Source organism: Schistocerca cancellata, chromosome 12 (genome assembly GCF_023864275.1).
Source record: "Schistocerca cancellata isolate TAMUIC-IGC-003103 chromosome 12, iqSchCanc2.1, whole genome shotgun sequence".
In the NCBI taxonomy this organism is placed as follows: domain Eukaryota; kingdom Metazoa; phylum Arthropoda; class Insecta; order Orthoptera; family Acrididae; genus Schistocerca; species Schistocerca cancellata.
In genome coordinates, this window is record NC_064637.1 from 103986193 (window position 1) to 104007206 (window position 21014).

The 21014-nt window shown below is 40.1% G+C and overlaps 1 protein-coding gene across 1 annotated transcript in view; it reads left to right on the forward strand.

Annotated features, from left to right (window-relative positions):
* LOC126109592 (5'-3' exoribonuclease 1) overlaps positions 1–21014 on the forward strand; it is a 196917-nt gene that overhangs the window by 82684 nt on the left and 93219 nt on the right. Inside the window, exons 16-18 of the mRNA XM_049914630.1 lie at positions 7249–7374; positions 9339–9453; positions 11814–11978. Of these exons, the coding sequence (XP_049770587.1) occupies positions 7249–7374; positions 9339–9453; positions 11814–11978 (406 nt within the window). The remainder of the gene's footprint in view (positions 1–7248; positions 7375–9338; positions 9454–11813; positions 11979–21014) is intronic.

The window sequence follows — 21014 nt, forward strand, 5'->3', positions numbered from 1 at the left end:
ATCTTTCTTTTTAAATATATTTTTCCCACGTGGAATGTTTCCCTCTATTTTTATATATATATATATATATATATATATATATATATATATATATATATATATATATATATATATATATATATATATATATATATATATATATATGGTTTAATAGAAGGAAACATTCCACGAAGGAAAAATATACTTAAAAACAAAGATGATGTGACTTACCAAATGAAAGTGCTGGCAGGTCGACCTGCCAGCACTTTCATTTGGTAAGTCACATCATCTTTGTTTTTAAGTGTATATATATATATATATATGTGTGTGTGTGTGTGTGTGTGTGTGTGTGTAACACTGTGAATAGGGACCACTGCATGGCAGATCTTTCAGTGTGATGTGGTCTAAGTTACCTTTGACTGTTCTTCTTCCAATGCAGTTGCCTTTTAGTTTTGTTCTTGTGGTCCAGCTACTCCTTACCACAACCGTGCGTGAACTTGTTCTCTTGACTTCGTATCCAGGCAGGGTGATGCTGTAAGAGAGAGTCTTCTTTTTCTTCTTTTTGTTAGACGTCGGACTTCTGACTGGTTGGGTGTGGTCTACCGTGAATTCCTCTTCTGTGCCAACCTTTTCATCTCAGAAAAGCAATTAAACCTATGTCCTCAATTATTTGCTGGATGTATTCCAATCTTTGTCTTTACAGTTCTTACCCCCTACAGCTCCCTCTAATACCATGGAAGTTATTCTGGGATGTCTTTACAGATGGCCTATCATTCTGTCCCTTCTTTCTGTCAGTGTTTACCATATATTCCTTTCCTCATTCAGCAGAGAATCTTCTCATTCCGTACTGTATCATTCCACCTAATTTTCAACATTCTTCTGTAGCATCATGTCTCAGATGCTTTGATTCTCTTCTGTTCTGCTTTTCCCACAATCCATATCTCACTACCACACAATACTGTGCCCTAAACATACATTCTCAGAAATTTGTTCCTCAGATTAAGACCTCCGTTCGATACTACTAGATTTCTCATGTCCAGGAATGCCTTTTTTTGCCAATACTAGTGTGCTTTTTACGTCCTCATTGCTCCGTCCCTCATGGGTTATTTTGCTGCCTACATAGCATCGTGATCCCCAATTCTGATGTTCAGTTTCTCGCTGTTCTCATTTCTGCTACTTCTCATTACTTTTGTCTTTCTTTGGTTTACTCTCAGTTCAACTACCGAATGACACACATCTTCAGTAATAATCTGCTGTATTGTTCAAACTATATACATCAATTATGGAGATAGAGCCAAGTATCTATTAAGTCATAAACTCAAATACATTGATAAGTACATCTGACCACATCGAACTCGACGTAAGATCTAAGATTTACAATCTTCATTTGTCTTGAGCGTTTACATTGTAATATGTCCATTATCTCTGAGGTGTTCATGACACCTTCAAGGAGGCATCACCAAAACTCCCACTTCCACCAAGGGCTACTGTGCTCATCATGTTGCACCTTGCCCATGCTATGTTGTATCACTATGTATGCACCATCTGCACAGACCACAGATTCGGGTGCACACAGTGGATTGTTCCCACAACATAAAATGTTTATAAGAGACAGTGTGAGAATCCTCAGTGAAACATAGGTAATTCTCACAAATAACCCATGTTGCAATACAATCAAACAATTGAAAATCCAGAACAGAATGTAACAATATTATGAAAAGAAAAGTTGCTACTCATCAGTATAGCAGAGATGTTGAATTGCAGATAGGCACAACAAAAAGACTGTCACAAATAAAGCTTTCAGCCAGTAAGGCCTTCGTTAAAACACACACACACACACACACACACACACACACACACAAAACTGTAGTCTCAGCCAACTGAAACCACACTGTGAGCAGCAGCACCAGTGCATCTGCATTGTGCCTATCTGCAACTCAGCATCTCCGTTGTACAGTGAGTAGCAACTTTTCTTTTCATAATATTGTTATTTTCCATGTTATAATACAACTTGAAATAATAATCAGTATATCTTAGTTTGAACATTGGTGTTGCCCTTTCGCAACAGTAGGCTTTTGCACTGCTACATTATTTTTTGTGTGTCATTTTTAGGCCATGTTTTTCACTTCTTGAAACCATAGACATATTGACAAACTGCCTATTGGCTTCTGTCTCGGGTTCTTCGGCCGACGTTCATCTAATGATTTTTCTGACGTTTCGCCAACACGAGTGGCTGGCATTGTCAAAGCTTCACCCTCCATTGCCGGTGGTGAACAATGGAGGGTGAAGCTTTGACAATGCCAGCCACTCGTGCTGGCGAAACGTCAGAAAAATCATTAGATGAACGTCGGCCGAAGAACCCGAGACAGAAGCCAATAGGCAGTTTGTCAACAAGTGGCCACGAAAGCCTTAACAATTTCGTAGACATATTACCAAATGAGCATATTACTTGAGGGATTTTTGTGGAGCCTCCAGATGTCCGTGTAGAAATCAGATGGGGCTTCAGGAGACAAGAATGAGGGCGAGTGAATGTGTTATTACCTATATAATTAACAATTTTGTGATTACCGTTTTACATATCACTTACCAGTGTTGAGTATACCATTATAGACTTGTTGATAGTGTATCTTCTTGGCAGTCGAGTGCTAATAAAAGACATTACTGGGATAGTAATGATGGCATGAAGAACTGAGCTCTATGTAACTTCTTGAGGCAGCATAGATTTCTACAAATCTGTCGATTTCTGCACTATGATGATAACACCAAAATTGACCTTAATGTAAGGCTTGGAAATCTGTCTGGTTATGGAAATGCTAAAGAAGCAGTTTATAGATAATTTTGAAGTTGATGAAAACCAGGCATATGGCAAAAGTATTGTTAAATATTTTGGCCACCGTGGTTGCAAGGAATTTATTAGGGGTTAACCAATAAGATTTTGGTACAAAATATAGATTCTTAACACTAAGCATGGGTATTTAGTCAATTTTGAGCTCCACCACTGTAAAGGTCCTAAAGGAAACAAAATAGAGGAAAGTACAATGATGAGAAAAAAAATCTCAGCACCAAAAAAATAATTACTGTAGAGAAATGAAATTTTGGGAATACATTTTTGTAAGTAACGTATTTAAGTGATTAACATTGCAAGATCACAGGTTAATGTAAGCGAGAAAAGCTATTGCAAAGGTGAAATGCTGGAACATTAATAACCAGTGCAAATGCCAGAATGTTGAATGTAAGCAACATAAGTGCATGCATTGTGTTGTACAGGTGCCGGGCGTCAGTTTGTGGGATGGAGTTCCGTGCCTGTAACACTTGGCTGGTCAGTACAGGGATTATTAATGCTGTTTGGGAATGATGTTGGAGATGCCATCTGATGATGTCCCATATGTGCTCAATTGGTGACTGATCTGGTGACTGAGGAGGCCAAGGTAACATATTGACACTCTGTAGAGCATGTTGGGTTACAAAAGCAGTATGTGCGTGAGCATTATCCTGTTGGAAAACATCTGGAAAGCTGTTCATGACTGGCAGCACAACAGGTCAAATCACCAGATTGATGTACAAATTTGCAGTCAGGGTGTGTGGGATCTGCTGTCATATGAAATTGCACCCCAGACCTTAACTTGAGGTGTAGGTCCAGTGTGTATAGCACGCAGACTAACCTCCTCCTAACCAACACTTGCCCATCACTGGCACCAAGGCAAAACTAGCTTTCATCAGAAAACACAATTGACCTCCACCCTGCCCTTTCACAGGGTTCTTGCTTGACACCACTGAAGTCACAAATGGTGCAGTGGTTTCGGGCCAACAGAATGCATGCTGCAGGGTGTCTGGCTCGGGACGGTCCTTGAAGTAACCAATTTGTTGTGTCACTGTGGTGCCAACTGCTGCTCAAATTGCTGCTGCAGATGCTGTGTGATGCTCCAGAGCCATATGCTGAACATGACGGTCTTTTTTCTCAGCAGAGCCACGTGGCCATCTGGAGCCTGCTCTTGCGATTGTACATTGTTGTGACCACCACCGCCAGCAATCGTGTACAATGTCTACATTCCTGCCAAGTCTTTGTTCACTATTGCACAGGGACCATCCAGCTTCTTGTAGCCCTGTCACATGACCAGGTTCAACAAAGTGAGATGCTGATAATGGTGTGTTTGTTGCCTTAAAGTCAGTCTTGGCTAACATCAACTCACCGCGTCCAATCTCAAAAGTAACTAACACTCATGACCGTTACAGTGTTCGTTTAAAGCAATCCTAATTTGCATCCTTATAGTGGCATTACTAGCACCACCCTTATGCACCTGGTGCAAAAGTTAGACACCATCTTTTAGATGTAGGAGGACACGTACCAACTTCCATTTATGTCACACAATTCCTCTTTAGTGCTGGATCAACGCCCCTTCCCCCCTCCCCCGTTGGTGTATTTAGCAAGGCAGTGAGTCATTTACTGGTATTACTTGATGAAATTCCAGCAGAGAAGAGGGACATGCATATTTCATGGATAATCTTTTTTCTGGTTCTGTCCTTTTGTTGTTTTTAAAATTCTCCAGATATTCAGCCATCGGAACTTTAAGAAAAAAAGCTCACTTCAAAGTATAGGCTATTTCTCCAAGGAAGATCTTCGGTGCTGTGACATTGCAATTGAGAGAAATAATGGACTACTGGATGGAAATGCCATAATCACAGTGATCTCCACTTCATGTGAAAATCTTGAGGCCTCAATTAATTGCAGACTATACCTTGTATATGGGATGAACAGACCAAGTGGATCAAAATGTGGGATGTTACCAAACTGGAATTCATACCAAGAATTGGTATTGGCTACTGTTGACATGGATGCTTGATGTAGCTATGCAAAACAGTTTGATTCTGTACAATAAATCAGGCAAACCAAAAATTTCTCAATTACAATTCAGGCGGGAAATAGCAAATGTGCTATTATGGAAATCACATTGTATTCAATATACAGAAGAGAAGAGAAGAAAAGAAAAGAAAAGATGTGCTGGAAGTAACTGTAACTCAATTGTAAGAACAATGTGTTCTAAATACAGAGTAGGATTATACAGTGATTGATTCATTCTGTTACATTCCCACTATATGTATGACACTATGTTCATCTAATAATTTAGTTACTGTTTACATACGTGGTTACTTTTGTCATATCAACATTTTGTGAATGTTGCACTCTAAAGGATTAATTATTATATCTAAATACGATCATGCCATTCCTATATTGAGTGCGTATGTAAATGTGAAATATTAGCCCATGTAAGCAACTAGCATTGCCATATGGCAGTGGCATTTATTTTGAAAATTAAAAATTTGATAATTGTTTTTACTCTACATTTCATTGATTTAATTAGCCTCCAACTGGAGAAACTGACTTACATTCCCTGCCAGGGTTTCGATTACCTCTCGCCGTGTCCTGAAATGAGAAATGTCCTACTCACTATCCTTCCCACCCCTCCTTCAGTGGTATTCTGCCGTCCACTGAACCTTCTCAATAAACTTGTCCATCCTTACACAACTCCTGCTCCCAATCCCTTACCTCACGACTCATATCCCTGTAATGGACCTAGATGCGAGACCTGTCCCATACATCCTCCCACCACCACCACCACCACCACCACCACCACCACCACCACCTACTCCAGTCCAGTCACTAACATCACCTATCCTATCAAAGGCAGGGCTACCTGTGAAATTAGTCACATGCCCTCAGTCTAACCTGCAGCACTCACTGTCCAACACTCCCACCATACTATCCCTCCCGCTCCCTGCTCCATTCTCCCCTTATGCCCACCCTGTCACCACTCCCATCATGCAGTGGTGCTGCTGCTCACAGTGTTGTTTCAGTTGCCTGAGACTGCAGTCGTGTGTGTGAGTTTTGTTGATGTTCATCATATATTCTCCTTTCAAGATACTGTTCATTCTGTTCGACTGTTCTTCCAACTCTTTTGCCATCTCTGACAGACTTGCAATGTCACTGACAAACCTCAATGTTTTTATTTCTTCTCCCTGAGTTTTAATTCCTACTCCAAATTTTTCTTTGGTTTCTGTACTGCTTGCTGAGTGCAAAGATTGAATAACATCGCAGATATGTTACAACTCGGTCTCAGTCCCTTCTCGACCAGTGCTGCCCTTTCGTGCCCCTCAACTCTTATAATAGCCATTTGGTTTCTGTACAAGTAAATAGACTTTTGCACCCTGTATTTTACCCCTGCTACCTTTAGAGTTTCACAGAGAGTATGCCAGTCAACATTGTCAAAAGCTTTCTCTCAGTCTATAAATGCTATAAACATTGGTTTGCCTTTCCTTAACCTGTCTTCAAAGATAAGTCGTAAGGTCGGTATTACCTTACATATTCCTACACTTGTCTTGAGTCCAAGCTCATCGTTCCCAAGGTCGGCTTTTACCAGTTTTTCCATTCTTCTGTAAATAACTTGGGTTAGTATTTTGCAACACTCACATATTAAACTGATAATTTGGTAATTTTTGCACATGTCAGCTACTGCTCTCTTTGGAATTGGAATTATTACATTCTTCTTGAAGTCTGAGGCTATTTTGCCTGTCTCGTACATCTGTCACACCAGATGGAAGAGTTTTGTCTTGGCAGGCTCTTCCGGAATGTCATCTACTCCCAGGGTCTTATTTCGACTTAGGTCTTTCACTGCCCTGTGAGATTCTTCTTTCAGTATCACATATCCTGCCACCACTTCTTCATCATCTGTGTCCTCTTCCATTTCCATAATATTGCCTACAAATTCATCTCCCTTGTATAGACCCTCTATATACTACTTCCAGCTCTCAGCCTTCCGTTCTTTGCTGAGTCTTGTTTTCCATCTGAGCTCTTGATATTCATACAGCTGCTTTCCTTTTCTAGAAAGGCCCCTTGGGTTTTCCTGGTTCCCCAAGAGAAATATGCTTCTATTCATTCATATACTGGCAATAATTGCCAGAGAGATTGGTGGCACGCTGATCTCGCATCTGACGATTGTGGATCGCTCCTCGTACTGTGTCGTAGGTAGCAGACAGCTAGTTGGAACAGACCGGAGGCCTAACCTCTGAGTGGTGTTTTATGTTAATGTTTCCACCTACGGTTTCTGAACATTACATATTCATTACATTGTGTGTTCAGCATATGTGAATGGTTAACATTAAAATCATGTTGTGTCATTGCATCTTGCTTGACTTCAAATAATTTTCAACTAGCTGTAAGTTCTTTAATAATTGTAGAGTGGTAAATTGTTATTACCCCATTTTTGTACACAGGGTGTATGCTGTGTCGAACCACGAGTTCAACTTGTCGTTGGCTGCATCAGGCCAGCTTAACAAGGAGAGGCAGAGCGCCGACGGGAGGGATGCGTGGTCGCGCCAGGTGCAGGCCATCAAGAGACAGTGAGTAGTCAGCCAAGAGTGTGCAGCATCTCGTCCAGTCAATCATTGTGTTCTGTACATTCCCATCAAGAAGAAGAAACTTCAGGGATGTGAGGCTAGACATGGCATACATTATAAAAAGACCAGCAAATCACATTAACTTATTAAATATAGTGTACTGACAATAAATTGACATTGTACTGCTTAATGCTATTAACCATTTCGCTGCCGTGGGCGTGTATTCACGTCTTGCTATGCTAATCCCCACGTCTTGTCGATTGTAAAAGCGTGCCTCTCAGGTTTTACTACAGTGCTGAGGATGTCTCAATGTGTCCTGAGCCACTGAACTCTCACTGCTGTGGATGAGTTATTTCCATATCTCAGTGAATAAAAACATTTTGGGTATTTATCATACAACAAATGTGCTTCATTGCATGCTGTCATGTGTAAAAACCTCGTTTCAGTGTCTTGAATCATTTATGAGATATGCCTGTCACATGCAGTTGTCCTTTGGATATTAAACACAATAACTGGAGAACAAAATGAGATATCCTTCTACTCTCAATTCTGTGTAAAATTTTGGTATCCTATCTACATTTCATTCACTGTCAGCTATAAAACTGAATAATGTGAGAATGAAATGAGACATCATTCTGCACTCAATTGAAATGAAATTTTAATATCTTCTCTACATTTCATTCACTGCAAAGTAAGAGTTACAATCAACCATATGCAAAGTTTACGCAGTGCATTTTTACCTCTGCAAACTCTTTAAAATTTTCTTCACTGTTTTACTTAATCTAATGCAGCACAGTAAATATGACAGATAATGAAAAGAAATCCAATTCTTTATTGAGTTAAGATATCAGACTGTAAGATGTGCAAAAATCTAATTTTTTCACATAATAGTTTTCGAAAAATCAGACGAGTGTTTCATAGCGGCTGGAATGCCATTTCTCAGCACAGGTACGAGCATTTGATGAGCAGTACAGCCATAACAAAAACTGGCTCAGCACAGAAAGTAAAGAGCACGTCTGTAGAAGCAAAAAGGTTAATGCATAAAAGAGTTAAATTTGATTGTATGAATTAGAAAGAAACCTTCTAGTTTAGGAGGCATGAGGGAGTGGAAAGGTGGAAAGGGGATGACAATTTTGAACATGTGACCTCACCAGATGATGTAGCTCACCACATTTGCAGCAGTCGAGCCTATCGGTCTGTTTCGTCTGATCGTCCCAACCTAAGTCAAGTATTGGCGTTAGCTCTGAGCCCTTGTGTGCGGCTTTAATGCTTGGACTCGGGGTTATGTCTGGTTAGCAGCATTTCTTTCACTGCATTAGACAACTGTGTGTTTACAGTGAGATAAGATATTTTACTTACCGGCCTCAATCTCTCTAATGGTTTACTTAGCACAAGTTGATGAGTTTAAGCTTCTGAATTCCATTGTTACTAGTACATGTACTGCAAGTAAATTCATTCACAAGCAAGAAATTTTGTAATTGCACAATGTGCAGTGGAGGGGTGCACCTGTTGCTTTGATATCTTGAGCATTACTGACTATGTTGTTGGAAGTATGTATCCTACTCCTAATGGTCCCACCCAACAGTACTAGAAACGCAGATCTATTCCTATTAACTGTTGATGCTCAGGAACAAAAATCCCATTTATATTTGATTCACCCTCAATGTGATGTAACATGATGCATTACATACAGTGGCTGTTGGAAGTGCGGCTGGGATGGTGTGACGTGTCCTCCAGTGTGAATCTGCAGCTTTCATCTTGAGCTCATTCATGTGGTGTTAACTATTCCTCTGCTCTGGCAATTTTCGCAAAAAATATTTTGAAGATGTTCTGTAGTTTCATAGGGGGAAAATGAATGTGAGTGCTATTACTTCTGCATATTGACTGTGTGAAGGATGTGTACAGTGTTTGTAGCAACGTGCTTTCAGTTTGTTACAAATTATGTTCATTGCTTGCTTTCCTACCAGGTACATGACCAAGAGGGGCGTGGAAATCGGCTCTACGTCAGTTTTGGTTCACGCGGCAACTCTTTGTGGCATAAAACACATCATCAATAACAGCGAGGTGGTTCTTCACAAACAGGTGATTCGTAATTGTTTTCTAGAGTGTAGAACCTGCAGAGACACCTCCTGATGAAAACTAAAATTTAGAAATAATTTCACCTAAGAGCATGTGACTTTACCAGTGCTATTCAGTGCAAGGAAAAGGTGCAATTTTGTGGTCAGTGACTGCATCACCTGTATGTTTAGTTGCTCCAGTCTTCTGATCCTTTTCAAATACTTTCGGATAAACTGTGTAAGATGTTTTGGGCGAACACAAGGCTTCTCTTTCCTTTGAAGTAAATAAGTGCCACAGAAGACTCAAGTTTGTTGAGGATTGTCAGCTGGCCACCCCAAAAATAGTAAGAAAATGACTTTAGGGTGTCATGCAGCACGATGACAAAAAGTTTTAGTGTCTGTACCTAAATATTTTTTATTAATTATGGTGTCAGTAACAGTGTTCAAAAAATGTATGTATATAAAAATTGAAAATGTAGCACATTAAAATATAAAATTTAATAACTTCATAATATATTGCAGTACAAAATGAATTACAGTTGGACATTAACTGTGATTGCGCAAGTGGTAGGATTGAGTGATCCAGAGCCAACAGTTTTGTGGCACTGCACTCTCTCTCATTCAGGTCAATATATTCTCTACTTATTTGCTCAGCCAACAAAATTTTCCCACTACTGAGTATGCACCACCAGTACACACGATGCACCTGTACAGACAAACAAATGAATACAATCTCAGATCAAATTGTATGATTTATTCAAGAGTAAAAGCTTCACAAACTGAGGAAATCAATAATGCATTGGTCCACCTGTGGCCGTAATGCAAACAATTATTCATCTTAGTGTTGCTTGACAGAGTTGTTGGATGTCCAGTTGGTGTGTTAGATTGTCAAAATCCCAAGCTGGTAGGAGGGCCTTGCAAAAATGTCAAACATTCTCACATGGAAGAGAGGTCCAGTGACCTTAATGGCTAAGGTATGGTATGGAAAGCACGAATACGAGCGGTAGGAACTCGTGTGTGGGCGAGCATTATCTTGCTGAAATGTAAGCCCAGGGTGGCTCGCCATGAATGGCAACAAAACAAGATGTAGAATGTAGTCAGTGTACCAATAAACTGTAAGGTGTCGCAGATGACAACGAAAAGGGTCCTGTTATGAAATGAAATGAAATGGTGCCACAAGACCACCACTCTTGGCTGTCAGGCGTTATCATGGGTGAGAGGCTGGTATACCACTGCTGCCCAGGGCATCTCCGAACACTTCTTCACTGGTCATTGGGACTCAGTTCTAAGCAGGACTCGCCACTGAAGACAATTCTATTCCAGCAGTGAGGTTCCAGGCTGGAGACATGTCTGGAGACACCTCAGACAGTGGTGGGATACTAACCTGACTGTTGCCCACCATAATTCCAGACAACCAGGAGCGATGGCCTGGAGTGCCATTTGTTTTCATTGCATGACCCCTATGGTTATCATCAGTGGTACCCTTTCAGCATAGTGATTCACTGATGATATTCCAGGCCCGTTTTGTTGGTCATTATGGTAAGCCATCCTGGACATACATTTCGGCAACATAATGCCTGCCCGCACGTGGTGAGAGTTTATACTGTTTGGTTTTGTTCTTGCCAGACCCTGTCTTGGTCAGCAAGGTTGCCGGATCTCTCCCCAATTGAGAATGTTTGGAGCATCCAACCAGCTCAGTGTTTTGATGATCTAACGCACCAGTTGGATGGAATTTAGCAAGATATTCTTCAGGACGACGTCCAACAACTCTTACCAATCGATGCCAAGTCGAATAATTGGTTGCGTAAGGGACAGACATGGACCAGTGCATTATTGACTTACTGAATGTGTGAAGCTCTTTTCTTGAATAAGTTGTCCAATTTTTCTGAAGTTGTAATTATTTGTTTGTCTGTACAGGTAAATCACGTGTACCAATGTCTGTCCCATCCAGGCAATTGTTTTGTGGTGTGTGTGTGTGTGTGTGTGTGTGTGTGTGTGTGTGTGTGTGTGTGTTTTTGTTTGTTTGTTTGTTTGTTTGTTTGTTTGCCTTTTTCTTTTATTTCTTTATTTTCGGAAAAAAAACTATAATTCTTGTTACGATTCACAATTTACACATACTGTAGATCACTGAGAGAGGTTTATGTCTGCCATTTTCATTATGATGAGGGTCACTGCAGACAGGTGGTATTGATAAGTACATATTGCTCCAAAGAGTTCATGCTGTTTTGTTCAGCTCCTGTATTGTTAATCTTTCTGCATGTTTGGATCGTTATTGCTGGACAGGGAAGTCCTCTCTGTCCCTCAGAACAATCAGTACTCCACTCAGTGTAATTGTGTCACACAGTATTGTTATTTCCACTGAAGTCTTGACCTGGTACTTTGCAGTGGAGCTCCACACCTGTAGCATATGCTCTCCAGACGACGGTGAAGGACATCAAGACAAAAGACAAGGTTGCCGACGGCCCAAAGTACCGCACCGTCGACGATCTCTTCCCGCGTGGTTGCATGTGCTTTGTGATGGCTCCACCGCACTATGGTGCTATGGGAGAGGTGGGTATATCTGATAGGTTTATTTCATTTTATTTATTTATTTTTTCGCCTCAGGCCACACAGTTGGTATCACAACTAATGCCAACTTTTTAGCAAGTCATCATCAGGTGATCTGTTTGAATAAGAGAGGAATATGGCTGTGGAGATACTAGGAAACTAAATTACAAATGAAACTAGATTGTAGGCAGACCTATACATAGTTCAGAAAGCTACACACTAACTCATCCATTGAACAGGTTTGGGGGAGCTTACATAATGCACGTATCTGCACTCTGATTGGTGGATTTGAAGGCTGTTGTTAACAACATAATAGTATAAAGCTGGTAACTCGGAAGTCTAAGATCAACCCTTAGACTTCTGCAGTCATGCTCTCTGCATTCTATGCTGAGCAAAGCTTTGTTGTTGCTGTACTGTTTGTCTAAAGCTGCTACCTGTGCTGAGAGACAGGATTCTGGCTGCTATGAAATACTTTTCATTTGCTTTTATGAAAGCTGTTAGGTGAAAAAATTTGATGTTTCACATCTTACAGTTTGATATCTTTGCTCAATAAAGGACTGAACTTCTTACGGTATGTTGATAATTTTTACTTATGGACCGTCTGACAGCAACTGAATAAAACACAATTTTAGTGCCATATGCGTTTCGCCTTTATTTTCTGCAAGGCATCATCAGTGGCCTGGAATATGTAGATATGTTTGCTATTTAATTTATATTTTTGCCACTGTGCCTATAGGTTATAAACAGTTCTAGTGGTTGGTATTTCCTATTAAGTAGTAATGTTTTGAACTGTACTTACAGGTTGTGTGGACAATTTCTTACATATTACACTCCTGTTGCATTTTTGGTGTTGTTCTTCTTACGAATGCCAATTTGCGTTTTTTTGCCCCACTGCACTATGAACTGAATGCTTGTTTCAATGCAATGTTTTGGTTTCTGTTGCTGACTGTCAAATGGTTTTGCCAAAGATAGAATGTTATTGCCAAACTTTTGAGTGTAATTATTGAAGTATCTGTGATCTGTTTGTGTATGCATTTGTGTGTGTGTGTGTGTGTGTGTGTGTGTGTGTGTGTGTGTGTGTTTGTTTTACACAGACACAGATACTTCAATAATTACACTCGAAAGTTTGGCAATAACATTCTATCTTTGTCAAAAACATTTGACAGTCAGCAACAGAAACCAAAACATTGCATTGAAACAAGCGTTCAGTCCATAGTGCTGTGGAATGTGGGGAAAAAAATACGCAAACTGGCATTCATAAGAAGAACAACAACAGCAAAAATGCAACAGGAGTGACTCACATTCGGGAGGGCGACGGTTCAATCCCGCGTCCGGCCATCCTGATTTAGGTTTTCCGTGATTTCCCTAAATCGCTCCAGGCAAATGCCGGGATGGTTCCTTTCAAAGAGCACGGCCAACTTCCTTCCCCGTCCTTCCCTAATCCGATGAGACAGATGATCTCGCTGTCTGGTCTCCTTCCTCAAAACAACCCAACCCAACAGGAGTGTAATATGTAAGAAATTGTCCATGCAACCTGTAAGTACAGTTCAAAACATTACTACTTAATAGGAAATACCAACCACCAGAACTGTTTATAACCTATAGGCACAGTGACAAAAATGTAAATTAAATAGCTAACATATCTACATATTCCAGGCCACTGATGATGCCTTGCAGAAAATAAAGGCGAAACGCATATGGCACTAAAATTGTGTTTTATTCAGTTGCTGTCAGACAGTCCATAAGTAAAAATTATCAAAATACCATAATATTACACGCAACTGAGGAAGACAGGACTACAAAAGTTGAAGACTGAACTTCTATTCATTATTTGTCATAGTTACTGCATTTCATAAAATTAAGTGAACCATTTCACAAATTATAAAGAGTTTACAGAGGTAAAAGCATATAGTCTAAACTTTTAGTGTGGTTTGTGGTAGGTCATACAGGATGCATTCACAAAGTTTCAAGAATGGTTTTTTCCTAAGTAGGGGAAGGGGGCACAGACTGGTTCCACTGACTGGGTGAAGTAGTGGGGGCGTCAGCTAACCGACAGCACCAGTGGCTGTTGCCTCTGAGTTATTGGAGGGAGTAGATTGCTGGTGGCATGAGTACATGTCAGTGACTACCGTCAAAAACTCAGAGCAGCTAATGCAGTGTCAATTGGAGCAGCGTTATTCGGTAATGTTTTGTGCAATACTGAGTGAAACCACTACAGAAACTTTTGGTATGATTAAAAGGCCTGTAAAGAAGAAACCACGTCATGTGTAATGGTTTTCGTGTGGCACAAGAGGTTCAAAGATGGCTACAAGGACATTTAAGACAACGACCGCACTGGGAGACCTTCAGCAAGCAGAACTGATGAAAATTTTTGGGAAAGTGCATTTGTTCCTGCCAAACACACTGTCACAGGTTACTTTAAAGCTAGAGTGCTCTGCCGTTTGGAGGATTGGGTCTGCCAAGAGACCAAAGACTATCAAGTTCTTTACCATGACAAATCACCCTCTCACAGGTCGCTCACTGCCAACAAAGTTTTAGTCAAGTTCACCATGGCAACACTGCTGCAACCACCCTACAGTCCCAACCTAGTGCCCAGCAACGGCTTTTTGTTCCCCTGAATCGAGAGAGACCTGAAAAGGTAGCGATTTATGATGATTCCAGTGGTCCAGGCAGCTCTGATGCGGTCCCTTGACAGCCTTTTGCACAGAAAGTTCCAAGGAACCTATGAATGATAGAAAAAATGTTGGCAGCACTGTGTTTATGACAGGGGTCATATTTTGAAAACTTTTAGTTCACTGTACATAAATTTTCAGTAAATTTCTTTGTTATGAGACCACTCTTGAAACTTTGTAAATGTGCCTGTAAATTGTTGTGTATGAAATGCAGAAAAAGTATCGAAACTTTATTTAAAATTAAGAGCAAAATAGTGTCTCATTTCTTTCTCGGGCTATTGGTTTTTAAATCTAGTTGACAGAAATGCGCAGCATGCCCACTTCCATACATGTGCATACACCCAGAATGAGACAGCTGTTAAATGAAGATACTGCCAGACAAGTATGAGCCAGCAGTGTGTCTGATCTGTGTAAATATCTAAGAGCAATGACATCAGATGGGTTGTGACTCATGTTGCTGTAATGTGCAATTATTATGAGTGACAAACTTGGTGTGGAATGTTGGGAATAATGTCAAGAGAACTTTGTTTCCTTTTATATGTATTTTCCCCAATCACATTAGGTCTCCAACTTCTAAAATGCTACAAAATGATTACAGTAATGATAGTCGTGGAATAACTTCTGACACAATAAAGATGTTAAAATTCTTAAAGTTTACCAGACAGCAACATCAAGCTGTCTTACACAAACAGGAGTCAAGGAAAGATTAGTTTTTGTTTCCAGGTATTGTCAGCATAGTCTAAGGGCCTTGTCTTCGACTATTAATCAAAATATTCAGGGGCTCATGTTTGAATCCATCACTGATTTCAAATAAATATCAACAACAGTGTTGGCCAACAAATTCTAGTATAATGATTCACCTTCATTCCGCTAACAGCCTTGTTGAAGAAAATGAAGTCAGAAATTTACCCTGGAAGTGGAAGAATAATTAGTAATCAACGGTATAGGGCTGCAGAAAGCAATGGAAACACTTTCATTATGGTCGGGTAATGTTTATCAAAAGAACTTGTTGTCTGAAATTGAAAAAGTGTGACAATGATCTCACCATTGGAACGGATTCTGGATTAATCCCCCATCTGATCCTTAGAAAGGGGACTACCAAGGGGAAGAAAGAGATGGAATAACCAGTGAAAGGGTAACATTTTATGAGTCTGAATGTGGAATATCAGAAGTCTGAGTATGTTAGGGAAGCTAGAAAATCTGAAAAGCAAAATGCAGTGACTCAGTGTGATATAGTAATGATCAGTGAAATAGAAAGAAGATAAGGATTCCTGGATAGATGAATATGGAGTAATATTATCAACAGCAGAAAATGGTATATCTGGAGTATAAGTTATGGCAATGTGTTATTTGCTGTGAACAGTTCAGTAATAGGGCTGTTGTCAGAATTGACAACAAACCAATGTCAACAACAATGGTTCAGGTTTACACGCCACTGTCACAAGCATAAGGCAGAGGGATAGAGAAAGTATATAAGGATACTGAACAGATAATTCAGTATGTAAAGAGAGATGAAAAACAAATTATCTTGGTTAATAGGAACACCGTCCTTGTGGAAGGAATGAAAAACAGAATTATGGGGGAATATGGGGTTGGTAGCAGGAGTGAGAAAGAGGCGACACTGAGTTTTGCAATAAATTTAGTAATAGCAAATACGCAGATCAAGAGGAGGAAATGTACTTGGGAAAGATAGGGAGACATCAGACGATGCCACCTGGATTAGGTAGGTCATGATGCCATAGAGATTCCAAATTCATATGAAGAGATATAGGTTCAGCTTTCACTTTGGTAATGATTAAGGAAGACAGAAGTTTAACAGAATCATTAGGCAGAACCAGTGTGTGAAGTAGTGACACTACTGAAGCACTGAGGAATAATGATTTGTGTTTAAAGTTTTCTGAAGCTGTAGATGCTGCAGCAATGAATACTGTAGTAAGCAGTCCAGTTTAAGAGGAATTGACATCCCTCACATCTGGCAATCATAACAAACAACCAAATACAAGTAGGAGGAGGGTAGTTCCAAAGAAATCTTGAATAACAGAACAAATATTTCAGTTGTGATTTACCACCCTTTAATACTGAAGTTCATAGGTGCAGCAGATAGATATTCAGCTGTTTACTGTGCTCATCCTATCTGTGATAGAAGGCCTGTGATGGTTATAGTGAGGGCATGACACGGTGACTCCTTTAACACTTTAACATTTTCACCGCTGTGGATGTGCACACACATCCTGCTGCTCTGTTCCCCAGATGCTGTGAACATGTATTCGTATGCCACTTCGGTTTTCCTATAGTGCTATGGACATCTGTATGTGTCCTGCACTGCTGACCTCTCACTGTTCATGATGTGCAAGGCTGTGAATGGGAGCACTGCATGTGAGCATCTATTGGCTATAAAACCTAGTAATTCAGGAATGAAATAAGATATTGTTCTGCTTTGAATGTTAAATAAAATTTCATTATCTTGTCTACATTTCATTCACTGCAATATGTGAGCTACAATCAATTCTGCAAAGTTTACGGAATGAATTTTTTACCTCTGCTAAATCTTTAAAATTTCACACTGTGTTTTACCTAATTTGATGCAGCACGGTAACTGTGGCATATAATAAAAAGAAATTCAGTCCTCTATAAAGCAAAGACTGTAAGATGTGTCAAAATCAATTTTTTTACACAATAGTTTTTTAAAAAATCAAATGAGAAGTATTCCATAGCGGCTGGCAAGTCTGCATGGACAGAACTGGGCATGTTGCACGCAGCTTTACATTGGATGTGAAACCCAGTAACTTAAGAACAAACAATGAGATATCATTCTGCTGGCAGTTTTAAATAAAATATCAATACCTAATCTACATTTTATACATTTACACGATGTGTTTATATCTCTGCAATCTCTTTAACATTTCATGTGCATTTTACTTAATTTGATGCAGCACAGTAAGTTTGTTGGATGTTGTTGTCTTCAGTCCTGAGACTGGTTTGATGCAGCTCTCCATGCTACTCTATCCTGTGCAAGCTTCTTCATCTCCCAGTACTTACTGCAACCTACATCCTTCTGAATCTGCTTAGTGTATTCATCTCTTGGTCTCCCTCTACGATTTTTACCCACCACACTGCCCTCCAGTGCTAAATTTGTGATCACTTCATGCCTCAGAACATGTCCTACCAACTGGTACCTTCTTCTAGTCCAGTTGTGCCACAAACTCCTCCCCAATTCTATTCAATACCTCCTCATTAGTTGCACGATCTACCCATCTAATCTTCAGCATTCTTATGTAGCACCACATTTCAAAAGCTTCTATTCTCTTCTTGTCCAAACTATTTATTGTCCATGTTTCACTTCCATCAATGGCTACACTCCATACAAATACTTTCAGAAACAACTTCCTGACACTTAAATTTATACTCGATGTTAACAACTTTCTCTTCTTCAGAAACGCTTTCCTTACCATTGCCAGTCTACATTTTATATCCTCTCTACTTCGACCATCATCAGTTACTTTGCTCCCCAAATAGCAAAACTCCTTTACTACTTTAAGTGTCTCATTTCCTAATCTAATTCCCTCAGCATCACCCGACTTAATTCGACTACATTCCATTATCCTCGTTTTGCTTTTGTTGTGTTCATCTTATATCCTCCTTTCAAGACACTGTCCATTCCATTCAACTGCTCTTCCAAGTCCTTTGCTGTCTTTGACAGAATTACAATGTCGTCGGCGAATCTCAAAGTTTTTATTTCTTCTCCATGGATTTTAATACCTACTCTGAATTTTTCTTTTGTTTCCTTTACTGCTTGCTCAATATACAGATTGAATAACATCGGGGACAGGCTACAACCCTGTCTCACTCCCTTCCCAACCGCTGCTTCCCTTTCGTGCCCCTCGACTCTTATAACTGCCATCTGGTTTCTGTACAAATTGTAAATAGCCTTTCGCTCCCTGTATTTTACCCCTGCCACCTTTAGAATTTGAAAGAGAGTATTCCAGTCAACATTGTCAAAAGCTTTCACTAAGTATACAAATGCTAGAAACGTAGGTTTGCCTTTACTTAATATATTTTCTAAGATAAGTCGTAGGGTCAGTATTGCCTCACGTGTTCCAACATTTCTGTGGAATCCAATCTGATCTTCCCCGAGGTCGGCTTCTACCAGTTTTTCCATTCGTCTTTAAAGAATTCGCGTTAGTATTTTGCAGCAGTGACTTATTAAACTGATAGTTCGGTAATTTTCACATCTGTCAACACCTGCTTTCTTTGAGATTGGAATTATTATATTCTTCTTGAAGTCTGAGGGTATTTCACCTGTCTCATACATCTTGCTCACCAGATGGTAGAGTTTTGTCAGGACTGGCTCTTCCAAGGCCGTCAGTAGTTCCAATGGAATGTTGTCTACTCCCGGGGCCTTGTTTCCACTCAGGTCTTTCAGTGCTCTGTCAAACTCTTCACGCAGTATCGTATCTCCTATTTCATCTTCATCTACTTCATCTTCAATTTCCATAATATTGTCCTCAAGTACATCGCCCTTGTATAGACCCTCTATATACTTCCTCCACCTTTCTGCTTTCCCTTCTTTGCTTAGAACTGGGTTTCCATCTGAGCTCTTGATATTCGTACAAGTGGCTCTCTTTTCTCCAAAGGTCTCTTTAATTTTCCTGTAGGCAGTATCTATCTTGCCCCTAGTGAGATAAGCCTCTACATCCTTACACTTGTCTTCTAGCCATCCCTGCTTAGCCAGTTTGCACTTCCTGTCAATCTCATTTTTGAGATGTTTGTATTCCTTTTTGCCTGCTTCACTTACTGCATTTTTATATTTTCTCCTTTCATCAATTAAATTCAATATTTCTTCTGTTACCCAAGGATTTCTACTAGCCCTTGTCGTTTTACCTACTTGATCCTCTGCTGCCTTCACTACTTCATCCCTCAGAGCTACCCATTCCTCTTCTACTGTATTTCTTTCCCCCATTCCTGTCAATTGTTCCCTTATGCTCTCCCTGAAACTCTGTACAACCTCTGGTTTAGTCAGTTTATCCAGGTCCCATCTCCTTAAATTCCCACCTTTTAATCTACAGGTCATAACCAATAGATTGTGGTCAGAGTTCACATCTGCCCCTGGAAAGTCTTACAATTTAAAACCTGGTTCCTAAATCTCTGTCTTACCATTATATAATCTGTCTGATACCTTCTACTATCTCCAGGATTCTTCCATGTATACAACCTTCTTTTATGAGTTTTGAACCAAGTGTTAGCTATGATTAAGTTATGCTCTGTGCAAAATTCTACCAGACGGCTTCCTCTTTCATTTCTCTCCCCCAATCCATATTCGCCCACTATGTTTCCTTCTCTCCCGTTTCCTACTCTCGATTTCCAGTCACCCATGACTATTAAATTTTCGTCTTCCTTCAGTACCTAAATAATTTCTTTTATCTCGTCATACATTTCATCAATTTCTTCATCATCTGGAGAGCCAATTAGCATATAAACTTGTACTACTGTAGTAGGCATGGGCTTCGTGTCTATCTTGGCCACAATAATGCATTCACTAAGCTGTTTGTAGTAGCTTACCCGCACTCCTATTTTTTTTATTCATTATTAAGCCTACTCCTGCGTTACCCCTATTTGATTTTGTATTTATAACCCTGTATTCACCTGACCAAAAGTCTTGTTCCTCCTGCCACCGAACTTCACTAATTCCCACTATATCTAACTTTAACCTATCCATTTCCCTTTTTAAATTTTCTAACCTACCTGCCCGATTAAGGGATCTGACATTCCACACTCCGATCCGTAGAATGCTAGTTTTCTTTCTCCTGATAACGACGTCCTCCTGAGAAGTCCCTGCCTGGAGATCCGAATGGGGGACTATTTTGCCTCCGGAATATTTTACACAAGAGGACGCCATCATCATTTAACCATACAGCAAAGCTGCATGCCCTCGGAAAAAATTACGGGTGTAGTTTCCCCTTGCTTTCACCCGTTCGCAGTACCAGCACAGCAATGCCGTTTTGGTTAGTGTTACAAGGCCAGATCAGTCAATCATCCAGACTGTTGCCCCTACAACTACTGAAAAGGCTGCTGCCCCTCTTCAGGAAACACACGTTTGTCTGGCCTCTCAACAGATACCCCTCCGTTGTGGTTGCACGTATGGTACGGCCATCTGTAACGCTGAGGTACGCAAGCCTCCCCACCAACGGCAAGGTCCATGGTTCATGGGGGTAGGAATTTGTGTTTATTTTTGCATTTATTGCAATTTGTGTTTATATTTGTATGTATTGCAAACTGCAAATTCTGCAGGCCCCTACTAGTGGATAATAAAATAAACTTCAAATGCGAACTGAAATCATATCTTCTTTATAACTTCTGCCATTCTATT